Here is a 21,068-nt window from a genome sequence, read left to right as displayed (position 1 = left end):
CTATTTGTATTTGCTTATAAACACCTGTGGCCTGTAAGAATATGCTGAGCTGTAGTCAGAGCCCATTGAAGTCAAGTTGTTGAATCGAGACACCCTGTTGAATACAGTGTGTTGCCCTGAAATACCATTGTAAGTCTAGTATTTGCTTTTCAGTGTCTGTCATTACCAGTGTACCGGCTGTGAGTCTATTATTGTGGTCTGCAAACAAATTATGGAAGACTGGCCCTAATGTTTTTCATAAAAATGCTCCGATGTGCTTCTGCCTCGTGGCTGTTTTGTGTAGATATTGTTTCAATAGATTCAATTAACTTTTCACCTTGGCTACGTGCGCTGCCAGTCAGTATCTGCCGCGTTATTACCTGGCTTGCAAGCTAACACACTTGATTGATAGGGACGTTGAGGTTAATTTGCTTTTATATGCGCCGCGCTCCGAGTATTCCTGGTCTAAATGAGCAGCTTGTGCTCTATGATATTGTTGTGACCAAACATGTTTATGGCACCTGCTGCTACAGGCATCTGCTCTACAGTTTTTCAGCACCAACCTTAGCCTGCTGTGCCGTTAGTGTTTTTCCCTGTCGACGTGATAAGTTTAGTGGTTTTTCTCGCTCTTAACAACTGTCAAAAAAAGCATTTTCCAGCTGTTATCGCTTTGTGTTAGTTGATCAATTTATGCCATTTAGAAGTGAGCGTCCTCCCATCTTAGCATGAGACGTATGTATCTTATGAATGATTTAAGCTCCTGTCCAATCTAGTTTGAACTGTCGTCTATAATCTATAAACGTCATCATATCCGTCTCTCCACATCAACTTTGCATTTGATTTTATATTCTTAAGGATTTCAGCGGTCTTCACTTTATTTACAAACACTTGCAAGAAGTAAATGTTTTCAAAGTGAGCGGTTTTGGATCGATGTGTTCCTTCAAGAAGAGTAGAAACGTCTTCACAGTTTTTTTCCTCCGCTCTCCATTTGCACTTTCGCTTCAACAAGCACGAGGCCAAATGAGAAACCGGAGCCCTGGAGTTCGGAGCAAATTAAATTGGTAAATTTGGCAGCCAAGGGTCTCTTTAGATGTTTGTAAGTTATATTTACTGGTTCACTGGTCTCATTACTTAATGCATTATTGTGCTTTAGGAAATACAAGTTGCCTTCCCGGCCGCTGATGGATGGTCAGAGCTGGCTCACAAACGGCAATTTGCAAGCTAATTTACCTTTTTTGTAGAACATTTAGTAATTGAAATCGGAAATTGATCAGACCAGACTATGGTCCAATTTAAAATATTTAGCTGGGATTGTAAAGGAGTCATTTGTAGTTGGAAAACATTACAGCCTTCTCTCAATCCTTGTTATTTTGTGTTGCATGTTTATGCACTTTAGAAAAGATTTTATTTCAATGCTTTGAAGCAATTCACGGAAATAGTTTTGTCAGTGTTTGACAAAGTGTTTAAAACATGGATGATACAGTTAAAAAGATCCCCACTTATTTGACAACAGAGATTTTGACTGAAGGCCACTTTTTCGAGGACACACACATACGTGCACACACACACACACAATCTCTCACTCACTCGCGTCTGATTTACCAGCTGATGGTCTCTGAGTGTGTACCCTGCACTCTTCTCTTTTTTTCTCCTCCATGTTCTTTTCTTTGGCGGCTGATTGACAGATCGAGGCTGAAGTGTCACCCGGCCCTCCGAGCCCCGCTGCACATTGTGATCCTCTTCCTCTCGCTGTGCCTCTGTTGATATGGCAGGGTTACCTCGGGGGCCTCGTCTCGAAAAACCTTACACAATGACTGGAAAGTGAACTCTTCCCACGGTTCAGGGGTTAAAGAAGGAATCTGCTGTTAAAGGAGCCGCACACTAGAAAACTTTTTAATCAAACTGGAAGTCTTGGCAAAATGAGCGTAGCATGTCAGCACTGCATGCTCTGGAACCGGCAGAAATGGGAATGTTGCTGTTAATTGAAAACGAATTGGTATTCAATACAATCCTCTTTGTGGGGGTTTGTGATTATCTTTCTCTTGATTGGCTCACTTAAAGGTGGATGAAAGGATCCTGTGATGCAATTGGTCTTCAAATGCAGAGTGTGAAGGATGCAGCCCCTGAATTGAGACACAGCTAATGTGTAACAGTTCTTCATTAAAATGTCTGGCAACGACTGGATTGACGTTTTATATTTGTTAACTAACATTATGCAAAATGTTTTCAAACAATGTTCAAGGTAAAACCCAGAGAAATCCCCAATTTATTCAGGATGTTTTCAGAGTCGCAGAGTTGCCTAAGTTATTGTATGTTTAAAGAAACATATAGTTCAGACGTGTCCAAACTGAGCTTTCCAAAACATGATCACAGCAGGAACAAGTCTAAAAAATAAGTACATACAAATCTTTTAAAACAAAAACCCTCATTTCCACACGTTCCATTTAAAATACTGATTATTCTTGAGAAGAATTTGTGTTTAAACGTGTTTTTGTCTTTATGAACCTCAGATATTTCAACGCATTTTTCTGAAAATGTGAACACATGCATATACTGTGTGTGCATTATTATCTGGTGCTGTGTACAACACTTTAACACACTTTTATATGTTAAGGTTTCTATTCACAGGTAAATATGTTATTGTGCTCTTCAAATGGAGCCCATAAATCACTGCAGCAAACTGAAGGTGGCAAAGCAAAGCAGCGTGGCCTAGAAAGGTAGTCATCCCTGTCCGAACCCGGCAGAATCCATCACTGCATTATGAGAGTCTCTGAGGAGAGATTGGGAGGCACAAACAAGGAGCCACGGCTCTTTCATATTAATTGGTCCATTACAGAGAGTGATGATAGGTTATGCTTGGCTGTCAAAAGCTGTCATTTCTGGTGTGACAACAACAGCTCCTGGCGCAAGTGATTTAAAAAGTGCATTGTGCAGACCCCGGCTGCTGTCGTTCAGGTTTTTTGTAAATACATTTGCGTGTTCTGGTCTGAAGATAGATTTACATAAAGGCAGATATGCAAAGAAAACATTTTTAGAATATGAGTCGATTATCTGAGTCAACAATTGTTTAGTTTCTTCGGGATACGTCGTAATTCTACCAATTATTTGTCTCATAACAGTAAATATCTCTTGTATTAGGAGGCAGGAAGCTTAATGTGGCTGGAATTGAATATTGTGACAACAAACTTGAATTGTCATGTTTAGTTTGTGTGTGCTGTTTTGCATATTATATTTTTTCACATTTTTATTCCTCTGTTTTATCTCTCTATCTTTAATCAATCTTTTGAAATGGATATTTTCATAGAAGCCCTTCTCTGGACGGGAGAGTCTCCATTCTTAAGAAAACAATAACAATCGTGACATGACTTCAAGTGACCCTGACTGTTATCTGCTTCCTCCTATTCGGCTTCATACTGAGATGATTCTGTTGAACTTTAAGCTATTTAGTTTGACCAACAATGTTCTCTGATGACTGATCCTTTGTTGTAATAAAGTCATGTTGCTCCTTGAGTAAATCATTTTATTCCCCATTGTGATCACAAATTAGAAATTCAGCCATATTTCATCAAAGATCTCTGTTGCAAAGTGTATTACACTGTGGAAACAAATGAGGATATTGATGACGAACAGAAAGACGCTGTCTGTGGGAGGGGGGCACAGCTTCAGACCTACAGCCTGTTATCCCCTTCTTTGTCACAGTGGGACTCGATGATATGATGTTCAAGCTCTTTTTTCACATTTTGATAGGTATAGAATTATACAGATGGCGACTCTGTTCAGAACATTTGTAACTCCACGGAAATTGAAGAACATGAGTCATAATGTATCAGAGCAGTGTTGGCATGGTTGTGGAGAGAGGGGCTCACTTATACATCTTCTGTGGCATTGGCCCACATGTAAGAACATTTTGTCGTTGTTGTTATTAACAAGTTGTTTACTGGATTAAGTATAAAGATTACACCATTTCGGCTGTACGTTTATGAAGTAATACAATTACCTTTACATGTGCAGCAATATCCTGATGTTAACCCGATTAAGACCCTGTCGTATAATCTGCATTTTCTGATTACCTTAACAACAAATAAGGGATAGTATGAACAAATGTGATACATGAAGTATGATTGCATTAGCAGACAGAAACTAGACTTTGACTCTGCTGTAACCGTAATGCTGATTGTAGATGTTGTTTGTCTCTCCTCAGGCTCAGCTCAGGGAGCTCCAGCAGGTAGCAGAGGACCTACAGATCAAACTAGAGGAACACAGGAGGAGGAAACACGAGGCCGACCGACTCAAAGAGCAAACGTTAAAGGCGCTGGGAGCAGGCGACAGCGGTAAGTGTCATGCCGCCTTTAACCTGCCACCTGTTTTGAGTCAATTCCAAGCACTTCGCACAATCCAGAGAATTGCTTCAGTTTGCAGACATTAGGTCGTTGCCACGGAGCTGCCACGGGGCTGCTTCCATTTCATTTCAGCGCAGCCGTACGTTTGAACAAAAGTAAATTGACCGCGGAACCTCAGGCCAGATGCCCAGGATGGCAAATGTTAGACCTTGAGAAACAGCTGGAAGGTTAAACACAGACGCCTGCGCCATTGAAATAAATGAGCGAGGAGAGGAGTGCTGAGCAGCAGCATATTACAGTCCCACAGCTCTGCTTTTTTACGTTCCTCCAACCATCAGAGAGAAGTTGCTTATGACTCACAGGAAAATTCCCTTATCGCTCCGAGCACAAGCTGGCTCTGCATTTAAGTGGCGCTCAGACTCGCGCGTGTGAATGTGCGGAAAGTTGTGGGGCTGGATGGGGAAATGGACTCAATCATTTTCTGCACTGAGGTCTTTAAGGATTTAGAATCATTACATGTGTGTTGTGTGAGGAGGGAGGCTGGAAACCGGTGGAGTTAAATGAGCTCAAAGTTTTTAGAGTTTTGATTGCTATTCCTGTTCGTAATAAATCTATGAAGCACAAAATGGGAAAGTGAAGAATCAGTATTTTTTACAAGTGTAGTTTCTTTAGTTTCCTAAACTGACAGTTTTGCGTTTCAATATATCAGCTGCACATTTATTCAGAGTGACGGCAGTCGTCTGCTTTTTAATATGTTGGCTGTTGGGTTTCGCACATCCTTCTCTGTTGTCAGGAAATGTCGGCAATTATCTTGTGTCAAACTGTCCCTCAAGTAAAAGTTTTGATTGCAATAAAGGTCATTTAACTTTGGTGGTTCCTCTGAGCGTGCATCCATCACACCTCCCGCTGTGCGAGCTGACCTTTGTTAGACGTCAGTGGCCCCCCGCGCCTGTCATCCCTTTTTCTTCCATTACTGCTCATCTTCAGGGCTCAACAACCATCAATTTTCATTTCCGTGGTCACGTTGGCGTGTCTTTGTCCATGTTGGCGATCCATCCAGGCTTTTAGTCCACACTTTTAATGACAGTTTGCATGTGTGTGTGTGGCTGCTCCAGTTGGACATACGTTTCAAAGGCTTCTTATCCAACCTCTTATTCCTCCCTGCCTGCAGCCTATGACATTACATTTTAGTAAATGAGCATCATTAATCTGCCAGTAACTCCAAAGCTCCTCGATGGGACTTGCTGTTTTTATTTGAGGGAGTAAGCTGACAATACTTTAATGCACATTTTGATTTCATTCCTCGAGTAAAAAAAAAAGAGCAGAGATTATGGAGGTGAAATAATCAAGGAAGCATTTTCCCAACTTTTATATTTGAGCCTGAGCTTGTTGACCTATAAGCAGTTGAGAATTAATACCTTTTTTAATTACTATTTTCTGGTAAAGTGCAAGGCAGCAGTTTGGCATCGCCGACAGCACTTCTTAAATATTAGGGAGTTTCTTATGCTGCTTCTAGACGTGCGCTGAACTCTGGATATTTTCCTTAAATTTTCTGGAGGCCCCGTATGTGAGAACGCAAATGACCGAGTCAGTTGCTCCGGACGTAAAATATCTGGAAATGAGTCCAGCATCTGACCTGGACAATCTCCTGCTTTGTTCTTCTTATGGAAAAGGCAAAATTCCGGAAAATGTCTGACCCCACATTTTTCAGACATTTTAGCAATAATGTGTGAAAACGTCTATATTCAAACCAACCTGTATTCCTTGAATCATTAGATAAATGGATTCCATGTTGTCATAACTCTTCAGAGTCATGTTTACTCAACGTCAGACTCGAGGATCAACAATAAAGAAACCTGCGCTTCCCTGAGACCATTTTCACCCCTGACTAATAAAGGTGCATGTTGTATACAGTACACATCTCCCACCCTATAAACCCTATGAGGCTATGAGGTGATGAAGCTATAAAGGTTTCCTTAAAGGGGATTCAAACTACACAAGGCCCATGAGGACGAATGTAGAGTTGCTTCAATTAAATACAGGAACATCACAATAAAGAAACAAGTTTTATTTTTTTCACGACCGTCATGTCTGTCCCTTTATGACCTGTCAATAGTCTGTGTCATAATAGGAATGAAAGGCCAGAAGAACAAGCAGCTGAGCCGGCAAAGTAGAACTCAACCGTCTTCGCCTTTACTGCGGCTGTCGCTCAAACGTGTCTCCAGGGCTTCACGCACACTTATTGAGAAGTCTTAAAGGGCCAGGTTATTTGTGCACTCAAAGAAAATGAGTTTATGTTGCAGTGTGTGTGTGCCACAGTAAAGAATATTGTAGGAAAATTGAGCTGTTCCCCTGTCCTTCTGTTAGCCATGTGGTGGACTTCATTCATTTACATTTTGCGTAGCATACTGGGAAATCTGGAGCATCATGTGTGTTTTTTTTTAAAACATCCCCTCCTAAAGCCGTCCTTGATAAGCTTTGGGTTCACATAAAGGTTTCCTCCTTTTCTAACGATGTTTACTCGATATGATCCCTTCATCTGTACCGTATGTTACGTCTGGCACCCACTTTAATGTTACGCCCCCAATATGCAAACCTACATCGTCTCCGAGTTCACCCACAGTTTGAGGGGATTTCCGTGAGTTCACCGCTAATCCAGCGGTTGACCTGATTTCTCCGGCGGACCGTCTTTGCAAACCACTACTCGTGTTTTTCCAAAGGTGCATGAGTGCAGTTATAGGCAGCCCACTGCACGAGTTAATGCTGCAGCTGTCAAACCAGCTTAGTTTGTCGTCAAGGATAAAGCTACATAAATAGTTTTTCATGTTTCTTAGTGCTTGTAAATATACATTTTTGTCAGAGCGTGGCATTTGTCAAATCTTTTCACAATACAGTTTTGTCAAATATGGAAATAATTCATGGCTTGTCAATTCAAGTGTTAAGTTAGTGTATTAGTGTGTTAGTGTATTTCAGCTTTAATTTCATCCAGTTTTGACATTACTCTATCACACGAGATAATTCACATTTCTTTTTCTTGATTAAATTGTTTCCTGACTTCGTGTGTTATAACTTCTGATGACTAAAATCCCCAGTGACTATTTAAGTACAGATGTGAATATTTATTTTAATATATTAATTTATTTTTATAAATATATTAATAGCAAATATGTTTGCTGGAAGAATAACAAACTATTTATCACTAAATGGTAAATTGAACAACTGATAAATTAACTTATAAATCACTGGTGCTGTTGATTTTGCCTTTGTTTTATAATAAAAATGCTCCAAGGATACAACAATACAAATGTTTTTGATTTATTTGTGTCATTAACGATCCATAAAACCACTAAAAACACCCACCTTGTCCTCGTCGAATAGTTTTATTACTATATATAGTTAATTCATAAATAAGAAAACCATATTAATTTAGTGTGGGGGTGTGTGGTAAATGTAATCCTCTGAGAATAACAGAGGCTTCTGTTTCCCTGCAATATTTAAACCCTAGTGAGATGATTTTAGTTTTTATAACATTATACAGAGTTATTTATTTGGCTGTCAGAGGAGCTGCAGAAGTATTTCACAATAAAAGCATGAGTTACAAAAGCACAAGACATGTTGATTACGACATCTGCCACCTGTCTTTATTACCTTGGTAATAAAATCTAAACACAAGTCTTCACATTTACATTGTTTGGTATGACTAACGAGTTTTGTTACTTGATTCTTCCAGCAATGTGATCAGATCTCAATGTGCTCGTTCTGTCGCTGGATGTGGTGAACTTACTGGGTCTTTGCTAAGTGTCTTCAGATGTTGTTGTTTACTATGGCCCTGTAGCCATCTCCTGTCACTCCTGTTTGCCATCTGTTTGACGGTGTTGTGCAAATTTGGTGGCACAGTTCTCTTTTTGTCTAATCAGTTCTGTCCCTCTGTGGCCCGACTGATCCCCGAGCCTTTAGTTCACAACGTGTGTTTACACCTCAGATAAATATGGGTTTTTACATATATTATATCCATACAGAAATATGGATATAGATCCCATGTTAGTAGTGGTGCAAATGGCGTCATAGTTTTATTGCAGAAATACATGTTTCCTTTCTGTTCATTAAGTTGTTCATTAAATTTTCTTGATTCATATTCAATTTCTTGAGTAAAACAAACAATTATTTAATGAGGAATCTTTTTCAATTGTAAGTGATTGTTAATTATATATAAAGATTCTCCAAATTATCTGTAAATGAACTTGGGCAGTTATAAATTTAATATTTACATCTGGGTCAAATGCACATTGGATTATAAAGGCAATAGAATGAAATGTTAAAGTCACGCAGTCCCACAAGGGGTCTATAGGGCCAGCTACTGTAAATAGGGCAAAACTGGTATTAAAAGCATTACAGTAATTGTAGCATCTGTGTGAAATGTATTTCATCATTGAGGACATCGTTTGCATAAGGCTGTATAGATATCAAATACACATATAATATGCAGTGAAGAAACACAATATTTTTGGATTTCAGTCGAAATTACCCTGCAGGATTATCTGGATCCATGAAATTCATGTTGCTGCAGCCTTAATATATTTCTCTCAATAAAGCTTGATGATGATGGTCATTGACTCTCAATCCTTGGTTTTCTCACGTCACATTAATTCTGTCATATCAGCTGTAGGTTGTTAAAAAACTCACAAGTAGAGACCTTGAGACGAGAGCTGATAATAAGGCATTTGGCTCATTCCCCCGTAATCACAACCCTGATGAATATATTAAAATTAGTAAGTCATTGATCAAATGCACCATTTAGGTTTTTAAAAAAACAACCTTATTTACACAATCCATCTTTTTTGTTCTTCACAGTGTCTGCTCGTCTCAGTGAAGTAAAAGTTGAATGCAACACCTGCAGCTCGTGATCCATTTCCATCTCGAGGCATTTATTTCTTTCCCACCCTCACAGAAGTAATTTCCTGCCTGGAAATATTGCTCTTGGTGTATGAAAGCAAGCAGAATGTGTGTTTTGTTAGCCTTGGAGTGCAGAGCCCACAATAACAAAGAAAGTTTTTTGTTTTTTTTATGTGGATAACATGGTCTGCAGCCCAAGCAAAGATCTGCAGTCTCCTGCTGATATGTTCCATTTTCTCTGTTCTCTTTGTGCCTGTCTTTATTTTATGAGTGTGCTGCGCTATCGCCAGGGCAACATGGGCGGATGAGCGATGGTGTCCATTAGTAAACATAGCCCCCTATATGTGCCATCGGCCTAAAGAGCCAATGTCTTGAACCTCCTTTCTCTCTCTCCTCTTTTTCTCCACTCTCCCACTCTCTCCTCACTTATTTTCTTCCCCACTCCTCTTACCTCTCACTCCCCCTCCACCACCACTCCATCTTTTTCTTCCTCTTCCCTCCTCTCCTCCCTTCTCCATCCATCCTCCTTATGGTTGTTTTTCATAGCTACAGCTCTGCAGCGGAGGGAGGGATGAGACCATTTCTCTTCCTCCGCCATGTGCTGGGTTTTTTTGCGAGACGGGCGACTAGAGGATGGGTTGAGAATGTCAAGCATTCGGTTGGGAATAGAGCGCGGTTCAAACAAAAGAATAGGCCGCTAATATGACAGATGTTGTGTGTATTGCAGGAGGATATTAGCAAACCTTTTTTTCCCCCTCTCGGTCGAGTCAACAACAACCGAGAGGAGTCTGACTTCTCTGCAGATATTTGCTGCTTTCAGAAATGTCAAGGGTGAATCTTTTTAAACCTAAATTGGAAAAACAGCATCACTTAATAAATATTGATTTAAAGTTCATTTGGACTGATTTCATGAACTGGGGGTTATATATTTTTTCTGTTTCTTCTTTACACCAGCACAGCTCACACTCCGGCTCGCTACTGTACACTGGGGGGGGAAAAAAATGCTAATTTCACAATTAGCTTTTTCTGTAATTAGTACGGAAAGGTAATTGCGGCGGATGTGCAATTAGCATTATGTAAAGTGCTTTTCCCCAGACTTCGGGGCCAATCAGTTTGCCCCTTTACATTCACCGTTCTGCTGATGATGTGGGAGACGCCTAGTGTCGAACATAAGAGAACTTCCTCTACCCTCCCACTCCAATGAATGCAATTCACAAAAAGAATCAGCTGGGGTCACATGTGCGCTGGGAAAAAATAGGGGGGGGTGGTTGAGGAAGTTTGTGCGTCTCCCTTTTTTCATCTGCCTGCGAATATGAATGGAGAAGAGGGAAATCGCTGTCATAGCAGCCGTTACAGCACAAAGCCTCCTGATTGCATTCTGGACCCTGACATGCTTTTTTTTTTTCCTACAGGGAAACCAAATGTTCTTGCACAGCGTGACTGACTCATTGCCTGATTGCCCAAGAACCTCCATCCTCTCCCCCCCCTGCTCCCCCATGTTTAAAATCCAACTCCAGCTCTGTTCTCCTCTCATACCCCAGCCTCTGAGTTTGCATTCAGACGGATTGGTGTTTTTTTTAAAGGAAACATATTCCCGCTTTGTCATCAGGGTTCATGCTATTATGGTCAATGTTGTGTCTTTTAACTCTTAAGTTATTTTGCATTAACCCAAATGTCCTTTTGTCTTTAGGTCTCAAAAATCAGAACGGCACAGTAACCAGCATGTTCCAGTTACTGGACACCAATAAAGACGGCAGGTAAATAACATGCTGATCATTTCATTTACCAGTTTTCATATCAACGTTTTGCCCTGTGCTTATGTTTTTTATGTCTGATTTGTTCCCAAAATGTTCATGAAAAAATTGAAATATGCTGTTAGTTTGAAATAAAAAAACGTCACTGGCAAAGTTTTTTTAGATGATGAGGATCTGCTGCTTTGTTTTGGGGCCACCACTGTTATTTTTATCCTGAAACATTTCTTCCCTCAGGATCTCGCTCTTGCCAGGCTGTAAATGCTTCTGTCACAGGATTTAGATCACGATGAAATCCAATACCAAAGAAATTCTTAAAGCGCCCTTTGGGTGTTCACCTCCTTATGTGCAGTTTTAAACAGTGGGCATAACGACTGAGAAAAGAGTATCAAGGTCACAGGTTTCAAATCTAACTTCATATTTCAGCGGTACCTCTTTTCCTCGACAAATGATCTCCCCAACATTGGTATTCAATTCATTCGACAACTGAGCAGCCTCCATTAACCGCTGAACGCTGAAGTCGGGCACATTCTGTGTTCAAATGTCGCCACTGTGGTTGAAATTGTTATCTCGAATCCTATTTATGGATCAAATAAAATGTGATGAAATACAAGCGAACACAAAAACTAAGCTTATAGGATCTGAGTCTCTAAACTAAGGCCACATCCACACATACTATGTTTTAGTTTTAAAATAGATCACTGTTGCTACGTTTACGCCTGTCGTCCACATTACTCCTGAGTTTTTGAGAGCCTAATACTGAGATATTGGCCTTGTTTTATTTTGAAAACTCTGGGGTTGCGATTTAGTATGAATGGGCAAAAACACTTACTGTCAGTAACAGTTCCTCCTCATCATCGGTCCAAGCAAATCAATCCCCCCTCTAACTTTTTACCTTTGCTGTTCCACGTTCGTAGTATTTTCTGTAACCAAGCAACCAACTGCAGAGTAGTCAATTTGCTTCCTGTTCACAGCAGCACGCACATGATATACAATTTTCCGGTGTGTTAGTATGGACGGGGATTATAAATGATAGACGAAACTGACAGAGATTTTTTTTTTCCAGTACTGATGAAGCTTTAAATGTTTTGAATATTTTTTTCATTTACAAACTCCACTTATTATTTAAAAGACGCAAATCCTAAGAATCAAACTTCCTATAGGAGAGGTATCTAGTTTTACAGACACAACACTGTACACGAAAGCTCTGTGTAACACCCTAAGGAATCACTGTGCTGTCTGTCAGTGTGGATAAGGGGAGTTTCAGGGAATATTACTGTGTCAGGTGGGGCCACAGAGTCACAGACGTCATGTTCACTGACTCTCAAAGTCAAAAAAATACAGCTAATGCAGCAAAGTGGAACAAAAACACAACAGAGGCAGGACAGTAAGATAAAGAAGATCCTCACTGCTGGGTTAAAATCACCTTTTTGCTTTCACATTTCTTCTCTCTGTTCCTGCTATGATATAAAGTGAGTACCTGATTCACATCAGTATGTTTATGTACTACATCCATTAGTTCCACCTTCTGAGTTCAGTGTACACGTTTCATTCCCTGAAACTCCTCCACCTTTTTGTTCTTCAGCGAAATTCAAAAAGTCACTGCCATCTTTGCATTGTTTAATCTTCACATCCCAGCGGACCCACTTGTGGCCCCCCTGCCCAAACTCCCAGCTTCCCCTCTGCCACCCCCCAGCTGACTAACTTGCTGTCGCGAGCATTGTTTAACCACTGCTACCTTTAAAAAAAAAAAAAAAGAGAACGGCATCTGTTCTGCTTCTCCAGCAAAGGTGTGTACATTTTCTGGTGACTTGCAGAAAAAAAAAACGTTGCACATGATATTCAATGACTATGTCCCCCTTCATGCATTTTCTCCTCCCTCACATTCCTCACCTTCCCCACGCCACGCCTGGAAAGAAGAAAAAAAAAATCAATCCTGCTTAAGCTAACTGGGCGTATTCTCCTGGAAAGGATGCAGGGCCGGGCATAGTAAACTGAAAGCGCTATAAAACATATGGCTGCATCGAGGACGAAGTGCTTGTGCAGCGATTTTTTTTTCTTCCCAGAGAGCGCTATGTGCCCACTTATGCATTCCTGCGCCTGGATGTCTACCATTATTCAGCCCTTCTGCCCCCCCCTCCAATCCCTTCCCCTACCCTGCCCAGCTCTGCCTCCATCCATCCTCTCTATCCCCTCCATCCCATACGGTGTCTCTGCGCTTAAACAAACACATTACTAAGCTGAAATATCTGCAAGTGCCGCTTATTTCTGCACGGCCATTGTTTCAGTCCCGTCAGTCAATAGGATTCGGTGAGCTGGCTATCTTGAGGCAGGACATGTATTGATGCCCTGAATAAAGCAGGAGCCGGAGACTTTGTATATGTATGCTACATCACCATTTTTTCCTGTAAGGCTCTGCGGCTCACACGCCCAGGTGTCAAGCTTGATTTAGTCGCCGTTATGATAAATGCAAAGTCGAAAGTTGGCGGTATACCTGCTCGCTCGCACATTGCCCGGCGATTTGCTGACTTTGAAGTGGATTAGCATGCACGGTGCAGACTCTTTATCTTGTAAAAAAAGACTCGAGGCTTTGTCCCTAATGACACTTAGCAAAACACTACCCCCGTTCTTAATCCACTCGATTGGAATTGCTAATTATCTTTTATGCAGATTCACAGATAATTGTTCTCTCGTTTACAGTACACTGTGAGCCACACGCACTTTTGTGTTCACTTAGCCACCAATAATTTTGTTTTTTAATAATTTGATCGTTTTTTTTTTTAGGAAGTTTGAATCAACACTTCCACATCAATTTTATTGTAATAAAAACTTTTGTGGCGTGTCCGTTATAATCCTGCCTGTTTGGAATGTGGCATTGTCCTTTGGTAATGCTCCGGAGCTACTTCAGAATTATTCCTTGGCGTTAGTGAGTCCCCCTCAAACAGTTCTACAATATACTGTCAGTTTTTTATTGTTTACGAGCTGGATGTTGTGTGCAGAGCTTTTTATAATCAGTTTATGGTGCAGAGTGAAGTTTGTGTTCATCCTACCTGGTTTATCTGCAATGTAGATTTCATTGACAATGTTTTCCTTAATATAAAACTGAATTTCCCCGAATATCTGTGTCAGTCCGATATGGTGGAATGAACTAAATCGAATTATCAAATCATCTGGCAGCGAATTTGACCTGCGGTTTGACCCAGTTTCCAACTGCTGTAGTTTATTTGAAGACGTAGAGGTGGACATGTTTTACTCGGTCCACAGACTGAAGTCACACTGAGCTGGTCGCCTCTATATTCAAATTTTATAATTAACGTATCGCATTTTAAAGTCATACCAAATTCAGCTCTGCACTTCCCTGGGCCATTAACAATACACGTGCCAAGTGTGAAGCTGATAAGATCGACAGTTCGCAAATGGTTTTCATTCCACACACAGACAGACGTTTGTGGAATTAGGTCGCATATCAACGCTGCTGTTGCTGTGATTTACGTGTTACACATGGGAAGTGAAGATGAAAGTTTCTTCCTGTATGAAAAACATACTCTCCCACACCTTGGTCATTAAGGTAGCTTGCGGACTTCCTCACCGTTATTTCATCCCGAGCCACACACAAGTGCGGCCCACTGTGCCAGCTGGCAGGCAGTTGGCAGCCCAGTGCAGGATTAACTGGTACCAGTGTGCTGGCCTATAAATAGAGTCTACCAACTGCTTCAGGAAATGAACCATGATGGAGCCTCCCAAAGGCCCATGAACAGGTTGTGCTTTTTATCCCCTCCCCTCTGTCCAGATTTATCAGTGCAGTGAGAGCGAGCAATGTTCATCTCTCTCTCTCTCTCTCTCTCTCTCTCTCTCTCTCTCTCTCTCTCTCTCTCTCTCTCTCTCTCCCCCTCTCCCCCTCTCCCTCTCTCTGTGAAACCTACTGTAGGTGTGCATTGCTAAGCACCTGCTCTCACGATCTATACGTGTATAAATGCCCATTGTATTTGGGGCCCAGAGCCACTTTTCTTCGTACGAGTTTCTCAGCGCTGCTTCTCTGTGCCGACTCACAATGGAGAGAGGCATTGTTTTTTTCCCCCAGCACTTACCCTGCAGCATTGATCCTCTGTAGTGGAACAAGCTATTCGCTTTGTATGTTTGCCTGCACTTCCGCTTTTGATGGACTCCCGGGATTGATCTGGGCTATGCAGACATTACCTCAGCTCAGTAGTGTGAGTTTAGGTGGAACCTCTGGAAGAAAGACACCAGCAGGGAAGAATGGCGGAAGAAAAGATCTAAGTGTTGTGGGATAAGAGGTGGCATGTGTGATTTAGATTGTGCAGCGTTGTGTTGTGTAGCACTCAATGAGATCAGCTAAAAGGACTGAGAACCAGAGTCCATGCTGAATAAACCCAATCTGGAGAATAAGATGATACAAAAACCAAAGTGTTAAATTTACCATCAGGTGAAAAACAAGTCTGATATCTCCAAACAGGATGTGCGCCGAAATGTTATGTTTCGTGAAACCAAAACATAATTAACTCACTAACTCAAAAATATTTAAGTGCCCCTACAGAGAGACAGACTCAAATGTCTTGTGAGCCTTCAGGTGCTCTGGCACACACACACAGTACCTCGTGAAACCCTGTGAAGGCCTCGGTGTGAGCACTGTGACAGAATCATCATGTGAAAATGATTTTAACGACGGAGCAACAAAAAAAACCAAACCTGACATTTTGTAGCATTGCACCAAATTACCTAAACACCTTTTAAGTAGAGATCCAGCTGTATTACTGTTAAGAGCCTCCATTGTGATGCACTAAACAGAACAAAGGCCAGCAGAATGCAGCTCCTGTCTTTTTGATAGCTGTGCGATGTGGAATCTGAGGCGTGACACAATAGCGTCAGCATCCTTTTACACAGACATTGATCCGGATATGTGACGACCTCAGCTACTCGCTTTTTGCCGTTGTTTATTGTTTATCGAGTAGCAGTGCTATATGTTCATAGCTTTTGTACAGAAAGGCAATAAATGCACAATATTCCTGTCCTTGTTTAAACCAACTCACACTATTGTCATCTGCATCTGTGTTTTTTTTCTCTTTCACAACAGTATAACAGTGGATGAAGTCCAGGCTAAAGTGGCACTCATCCGTGACGAGGAGCGGATTCTCTCGGAGGATGAAGCAGAGGTAAGTTGTTTTAAACGGATGCTACTCAAACAGGAGTGAATGGTTAATTTATTGGGGATTATTTTCAGCAGCAGATTACATTGCATTTGGTGCACTACAGAGTATATATGCTAACAGGACAATGGGCGGCCTATTGCAGGCCACCATTGCGATTCATCCATACACCATACCTGCATATACTGCACATAATATAGGTTGAATATCATAGGACTTCTACAGCTAATACATTACACGCTATTGCTGATATAAAACATCTATAAACACCCACTTCCCCTGCTTTGTGATTTCTGTATCGAGTATCTGTCTTTCTGGTTTTGCTGTTTTCTCCTCTCGCACAACAGGGTCCCTTCCATATTCATTTGAATTCTGAGCAGTACGAGCACAACAGTTTCCCCAACAGTGATTTTTTTTTTTTTTCTCCCCTCAAGCTGCATTGTGGGAGAACGGCGCTGTCTGTTTCACTTTAAACTTGTTGAGCCTCGCTCTTACCAGGCAGCAGATATCAGGATCTCTGGCTGTAAACAAAATGGCTAGAGCTCAATTTTTCCTTTCACTCTTCCTCCTCTTCTCCTCATTCCTTTTCTCTTGCAATTGGTATGAGCAATCATACCCTCACACAGAAAAGAATGAAAATAACAGCTGCTAGGTTAGAGCAGGAAATTTCTGAGATGTTTTAAATCAACTGAATTTATGGAGCAGAGACGAGTAGTAGAAATGACCTCCACTCTTGTACGTGTGTATTTTCCAAAGACTTACGAATTTTTACCCGTGTAAAATGTCCAGTTAGAAATAGTTTTGGATGTTGTGGTTTTAGTAAAAAACTTGAGCGGCACCAAAGCTGTAACCAACATGAAAGGGATGTGGGGGGGAAAAAAAATCAGTGCTCATTTGTTATTTCAAACGGGGAGGCATTCCTAATGAATTCAACTGCATCTGAGGAGGATGAATCGGCATTATGAATATTCATGAATATGAAAATATGCACTTAACTGCAACCACAACAAACGGTGATCAAGCTGGGCAAATTAAACAGGGTGCCAATGACAGTAGTTAACAGGCAACTTGCATTAGAACTGACAAGCGGCTGCGTGTGCAGCACTTTAATCAGGGTCCAGGGGCAGCCACAGTTGTACCACAGAAGAAGTAGTTAATTCCATGTGTTGGGAGGGATTAAGTGATTTTGTTTTGTAACAGTCGATTACCTTTTGTCATCGCCTCCTTAGCGTTTCTATCATGCAAGTACAGTATGTGGCAACTTCAACATTGCAGTCCTGTGGCTGTATTGTGCCAGAGTATAAGGGGCCACTTAAAGGGGAGAACAAAGGCTTCATGTTGCAAGAAGAGAGTCGTAGTATTGCGAGAATAATTATATTGTAACATTACGACTTAATGCATGTAATATTATGACTTCTCAATTACGATTTTAGTCTCACTGTTTTGTTGTTTAATTACGACTTTATTCTCGTGATATCATGACCTTCTCATTAAATTGCAACTTTATTCTTGTAATTCTTGTAACGACTTTACTATAGTAAAAATATGACTTTATTCCCACTAAATTATGATTTTATTCTCATTTTATTACTTACATCTTCTCAATTTTGACATGATTCTTGAAATCGCTGAATTTTATTTTTGTCAATATGTCCATAATACTCCGTCACACTCTGTACAGACCCTAAATATGTGTAAATCCTTTCAGTTTGAAGATTTAATACCAAAGCTGTTGAACATTACGGACACACTGGGTCTCCACGCTGTTTCATTTGGTGGGCAGGAAAGAAAATAGTTCTTTCCTCATATGTGCTTATTTGTAATATCCGAAGAGCTTGATTACTTTACTTCTGTCCCACTCGCGAGTAAATATATTTTTTTGCACGCTTATTCAATTTGTGTCATTTTTTCGCACCTTTTTTATTAGTTTCCCTTCGTCTTTTTCCTTTCTCTTAAGAAGCTTTGGCCTCCACAGAAAATTCAGTTTCCACTTCAGCGGCCCAGATAATTCAAGAACAGAGAGGATTTTCAGGAGAACAATTTGATGATCAAAGGAGGCACTCCACTCGGGAGGGAAAATGGATATTCTGAAGTGGCGCTCCCTCAGTATTCTATCATTATGTTATAGTCCTCCATTCCTGTAGAAACCACTGTAAATGTAGAGTCAAGTTCACTCACATTTAGAAGATAATAATCGGCATCCACGAAGAATGTCTCGTCGCTGTCAAGTAAAAAAAATAAATAGTGCCATTCTTGTCAGACTGTCTCGACCTTTTTCAGTATGTTAAACACAGACCTGAATACATATCATTTCAGTGCCCAAACCAAAACACTTGCACTAAATCAGCATCCTGCAAAGAGTGGCCTGTCCTCTCTCTTGATATTAACCATAGGACAAAACATCCCCAGAAGCAGTGACGTGTGACCGAGCTCGGACTGTAGCGATGAACAGAGCCGCAGGAAATTGCCTTTTCTCAAGAAATAGGCATTTGTGCAGAGGTGAATTTCACTTATCCATCTACTACCCACCCGCCTCCCTTCAAAGCCCCTTACTCAGTCTACCAGAAAGGAAAAGAGCCGGAGCATAGAATATGTTTTTCTCTTCAACAAGAGAATGCAAGAAATCCCCTGATTAAATAAAAAAAAAAAAAGGCGACCTTATCTTTTCTTATCGACACCGAGAGGTGCGAGAACATTGGTTGTTCCAGCAACTCTCGGCAAGAGAAGTTTGGGGGGAATTTCACTTTTCTGAAAGTGTGCAGATGCACAACATTGCTGTAGGTGCATGAACGGTTGGGAATTCCCAATAACAGCTTGCTGGTGGGTATGAAATTATTGTTTGTTTCACAGTTTAATAATATTGGCTATACCCGAGGGGTTCCTATACACAGTAGAGGAGCTGACATTGGTTGGTAACAAGGTGGAAATGAAGACGGTGGAGCTGCTGTAGTGCAGTTGGGAGGTAGCGGTGCATGGAAAAAGGGAAAAACAGAACCATAAAGATCTCATTATAATGAATTCTTTGACATTTTATAGCAACCTTCATGAAATCCTGTAATGTTATAGTACTGGTATGACTCTTTTTCCATTTGACAGTAAAGGAAACTGTGTTGAAGTCACATTTCTTATTTGAATCCAGTTGTTGGATTGAAACACATCCTGTTTTTTAGCTGTGTGGCCATTATTATTATTTTCAAATAATCCCCCTGGGTTTGTCGATGCTTTTATTTTGAAAAGTGTGCCAGCTTCTTTTTAACTGATCCCCGTCTATCATAATAATGGCCAAAAAGCAAACAGACCAGTTTTGACCTCGCCTCTATCTTGTGCGACTATTCTTTCTGTCGTGATATATTCACAACATCCGTACACAGAATTCCAACATGCGGCCGCCTGTTGCTGCCCCTCCCACCCTGAGTCACTGCCAGGCAAGGTCAGCGACTCTGCCCGGCTCTTCACACCATCTGTTTGAGCTGGTTGACATTTGGCCCTTGCCAACGGTGAAATCTCACTTTCGAGGGTGGGGGGACGGAGGTATTTGCATTTTCTTTTTTGGATGACAAGAGGGTGGCTTTTTTTTTTATCTCAAAGGCCAGAAATAAGATGTTGACTAAAGGTGCAAGATATTAGTGAAGAGAGAGGTGGAGTGATTCAGATTTAAAAACTGTGTTGTGGCTTGTTATTTATTTATTTTTTTTACTCGCCAGCCTCCAGAAGGGGGCAGCAGGCCTCTAAGTTGAATGCGAGCTAATGGGGGAAAAAAAATGGAAAGTCACATTCACAGGTCATTTAATCTCTTTGTTTTGTCATGGGCAGGGCCTCTAGAGCTGTTTCCCTGCCTCGCTCCCTCAAACGAGAGCGAGAGAGAGAGAGAGAGAGAGAGAGAGAGAGAGAGATCCCTCCTCAGAAATGAACAATCCTCATCTGCTGCCAAGAATTTCCTTTTTCATGCATTTGTAGAGTGGCTTCGAAAGCTCGCGGTGACTCTAGGATTTAATGTGTGTGTTCCGAGGAGACTTCTGGGGTCTGCATGTGACTACCAGAACAGATTCTTTTTTATTATTTAACTTTCTGAAATGCCTTCTCTTTTTTTTTTTTGGAAGCACTGTACAATCTTGCGTCACCAAGAGTAACCTAGAAGTTTCAAATCTGCAGACCTAAGCTGTACTTAGGATTCCAGTCTTATTTAACTGACTGTATGAAATGGATGTAGGCCATGATGTTTCTTTATAGCTTCTGCACAGGCTGGCACATTGCACGCTGTGTTTGTTTGCGGGTTTATACTATGGTTAAGGTAAACTGTACACAAGCTTACACCTCACTAACCAATGTTGGAGTGAGGCATGTGTGCAGGCGAGCAGAACCGTGGTAGTGAACACTAGCAGCCATATATTCCAACAAGATTATAGTCTTGTGTTAAAAGCCTGCTGGGTATATGAGGGGTAGATGGTAAAAGAGGCGTTGTCTGTGCACCCCCCCCCACCACCACCACCACCTCAACACCCATCACACGCGTCATGTTTTTGCTTCCCAGTGCTTTCAAGTTATATAATGTGAAATGACGGGCTGAGACCAGAGGTGGAGTGATATGCGGTTTTGTCGAGGCGGCGTACAGAAAAACTGACCTGCTAAAAAACGCTGTAATGTGTCATGTTCTTTTGAGACAGGAGGACAGTGAAGGGAGGCGGTGGCGGAGGTGGAGGATGGGTGGGGTGGGGTGGGGGTGCAGCGAATGATTTGGGTGGTAACTGTGAAAGACTTTTTCTTTTTATTTGTTTCATGCTGCACACCTGACGCTCCTCAATCTCTTGCCTTGCTCTTCCTCCTTTCCCCCGCGCCTCTAATCTTCCCCGCACTCATCTCTTGTTACGTAACCGCCGAGATTGGATGCGCTCGAGGTCGCGCGGGTGGCACAGGTAATGGAACCAGTGGGAGGTCAAAGG

General features: G+C 41.3%; 1 protein-coding gene across 1 annotated transcript in view; it reads left to right on the top strand.

The window, feature by feature from the left end:
- Positions 1 to 21,068, top strand: part of LOC117779078 (glucosidase 2 subunit beta-like) — a 113,883-nt gene that overhangs the window by 7,181 nt on the left and 85,634 nt on the right. Inside the window, exons 6-8 of the mRNA XM_034614917.1 lie at positions 4,181 to 4,310; positions 10,903 to 10,969; positions 16,056 to 16,134. Of these exons, the coding sequence (XP_034470808.1) occupies positions 4,181 to 4,310; positions 10,903 to 10,969; positions 16,056 to 16,134 (276 nt within the window). The remainder of the gene's footprint in view (positions 1 to 4,180; positions 4,311 to 10,902; positions 10,970 to 16,055; positions 16,135 to 21,068) is intronic.

Source organism: Hippoglossus hippoglossus, chromosome 18, assembly GCF_009819705.1.
Source record: "Hippoglossus hippoglossus isolate fHipHip1 chromosome 18, fHipHip1.pri, whole genome shotgun sequence".
NCBI classification, from domain to species: Eukaryota; Metazoa; Chordata; class Actinopteri; order Pleuronectiformes; family Pleuronectidae; genus Hippoglossus; species Hippoglossus hippoglossus.
Note: the sequence above shows the minus strand (reverse complement) of the source record. Positions and strands in the feature narration are given on the sequence as shown.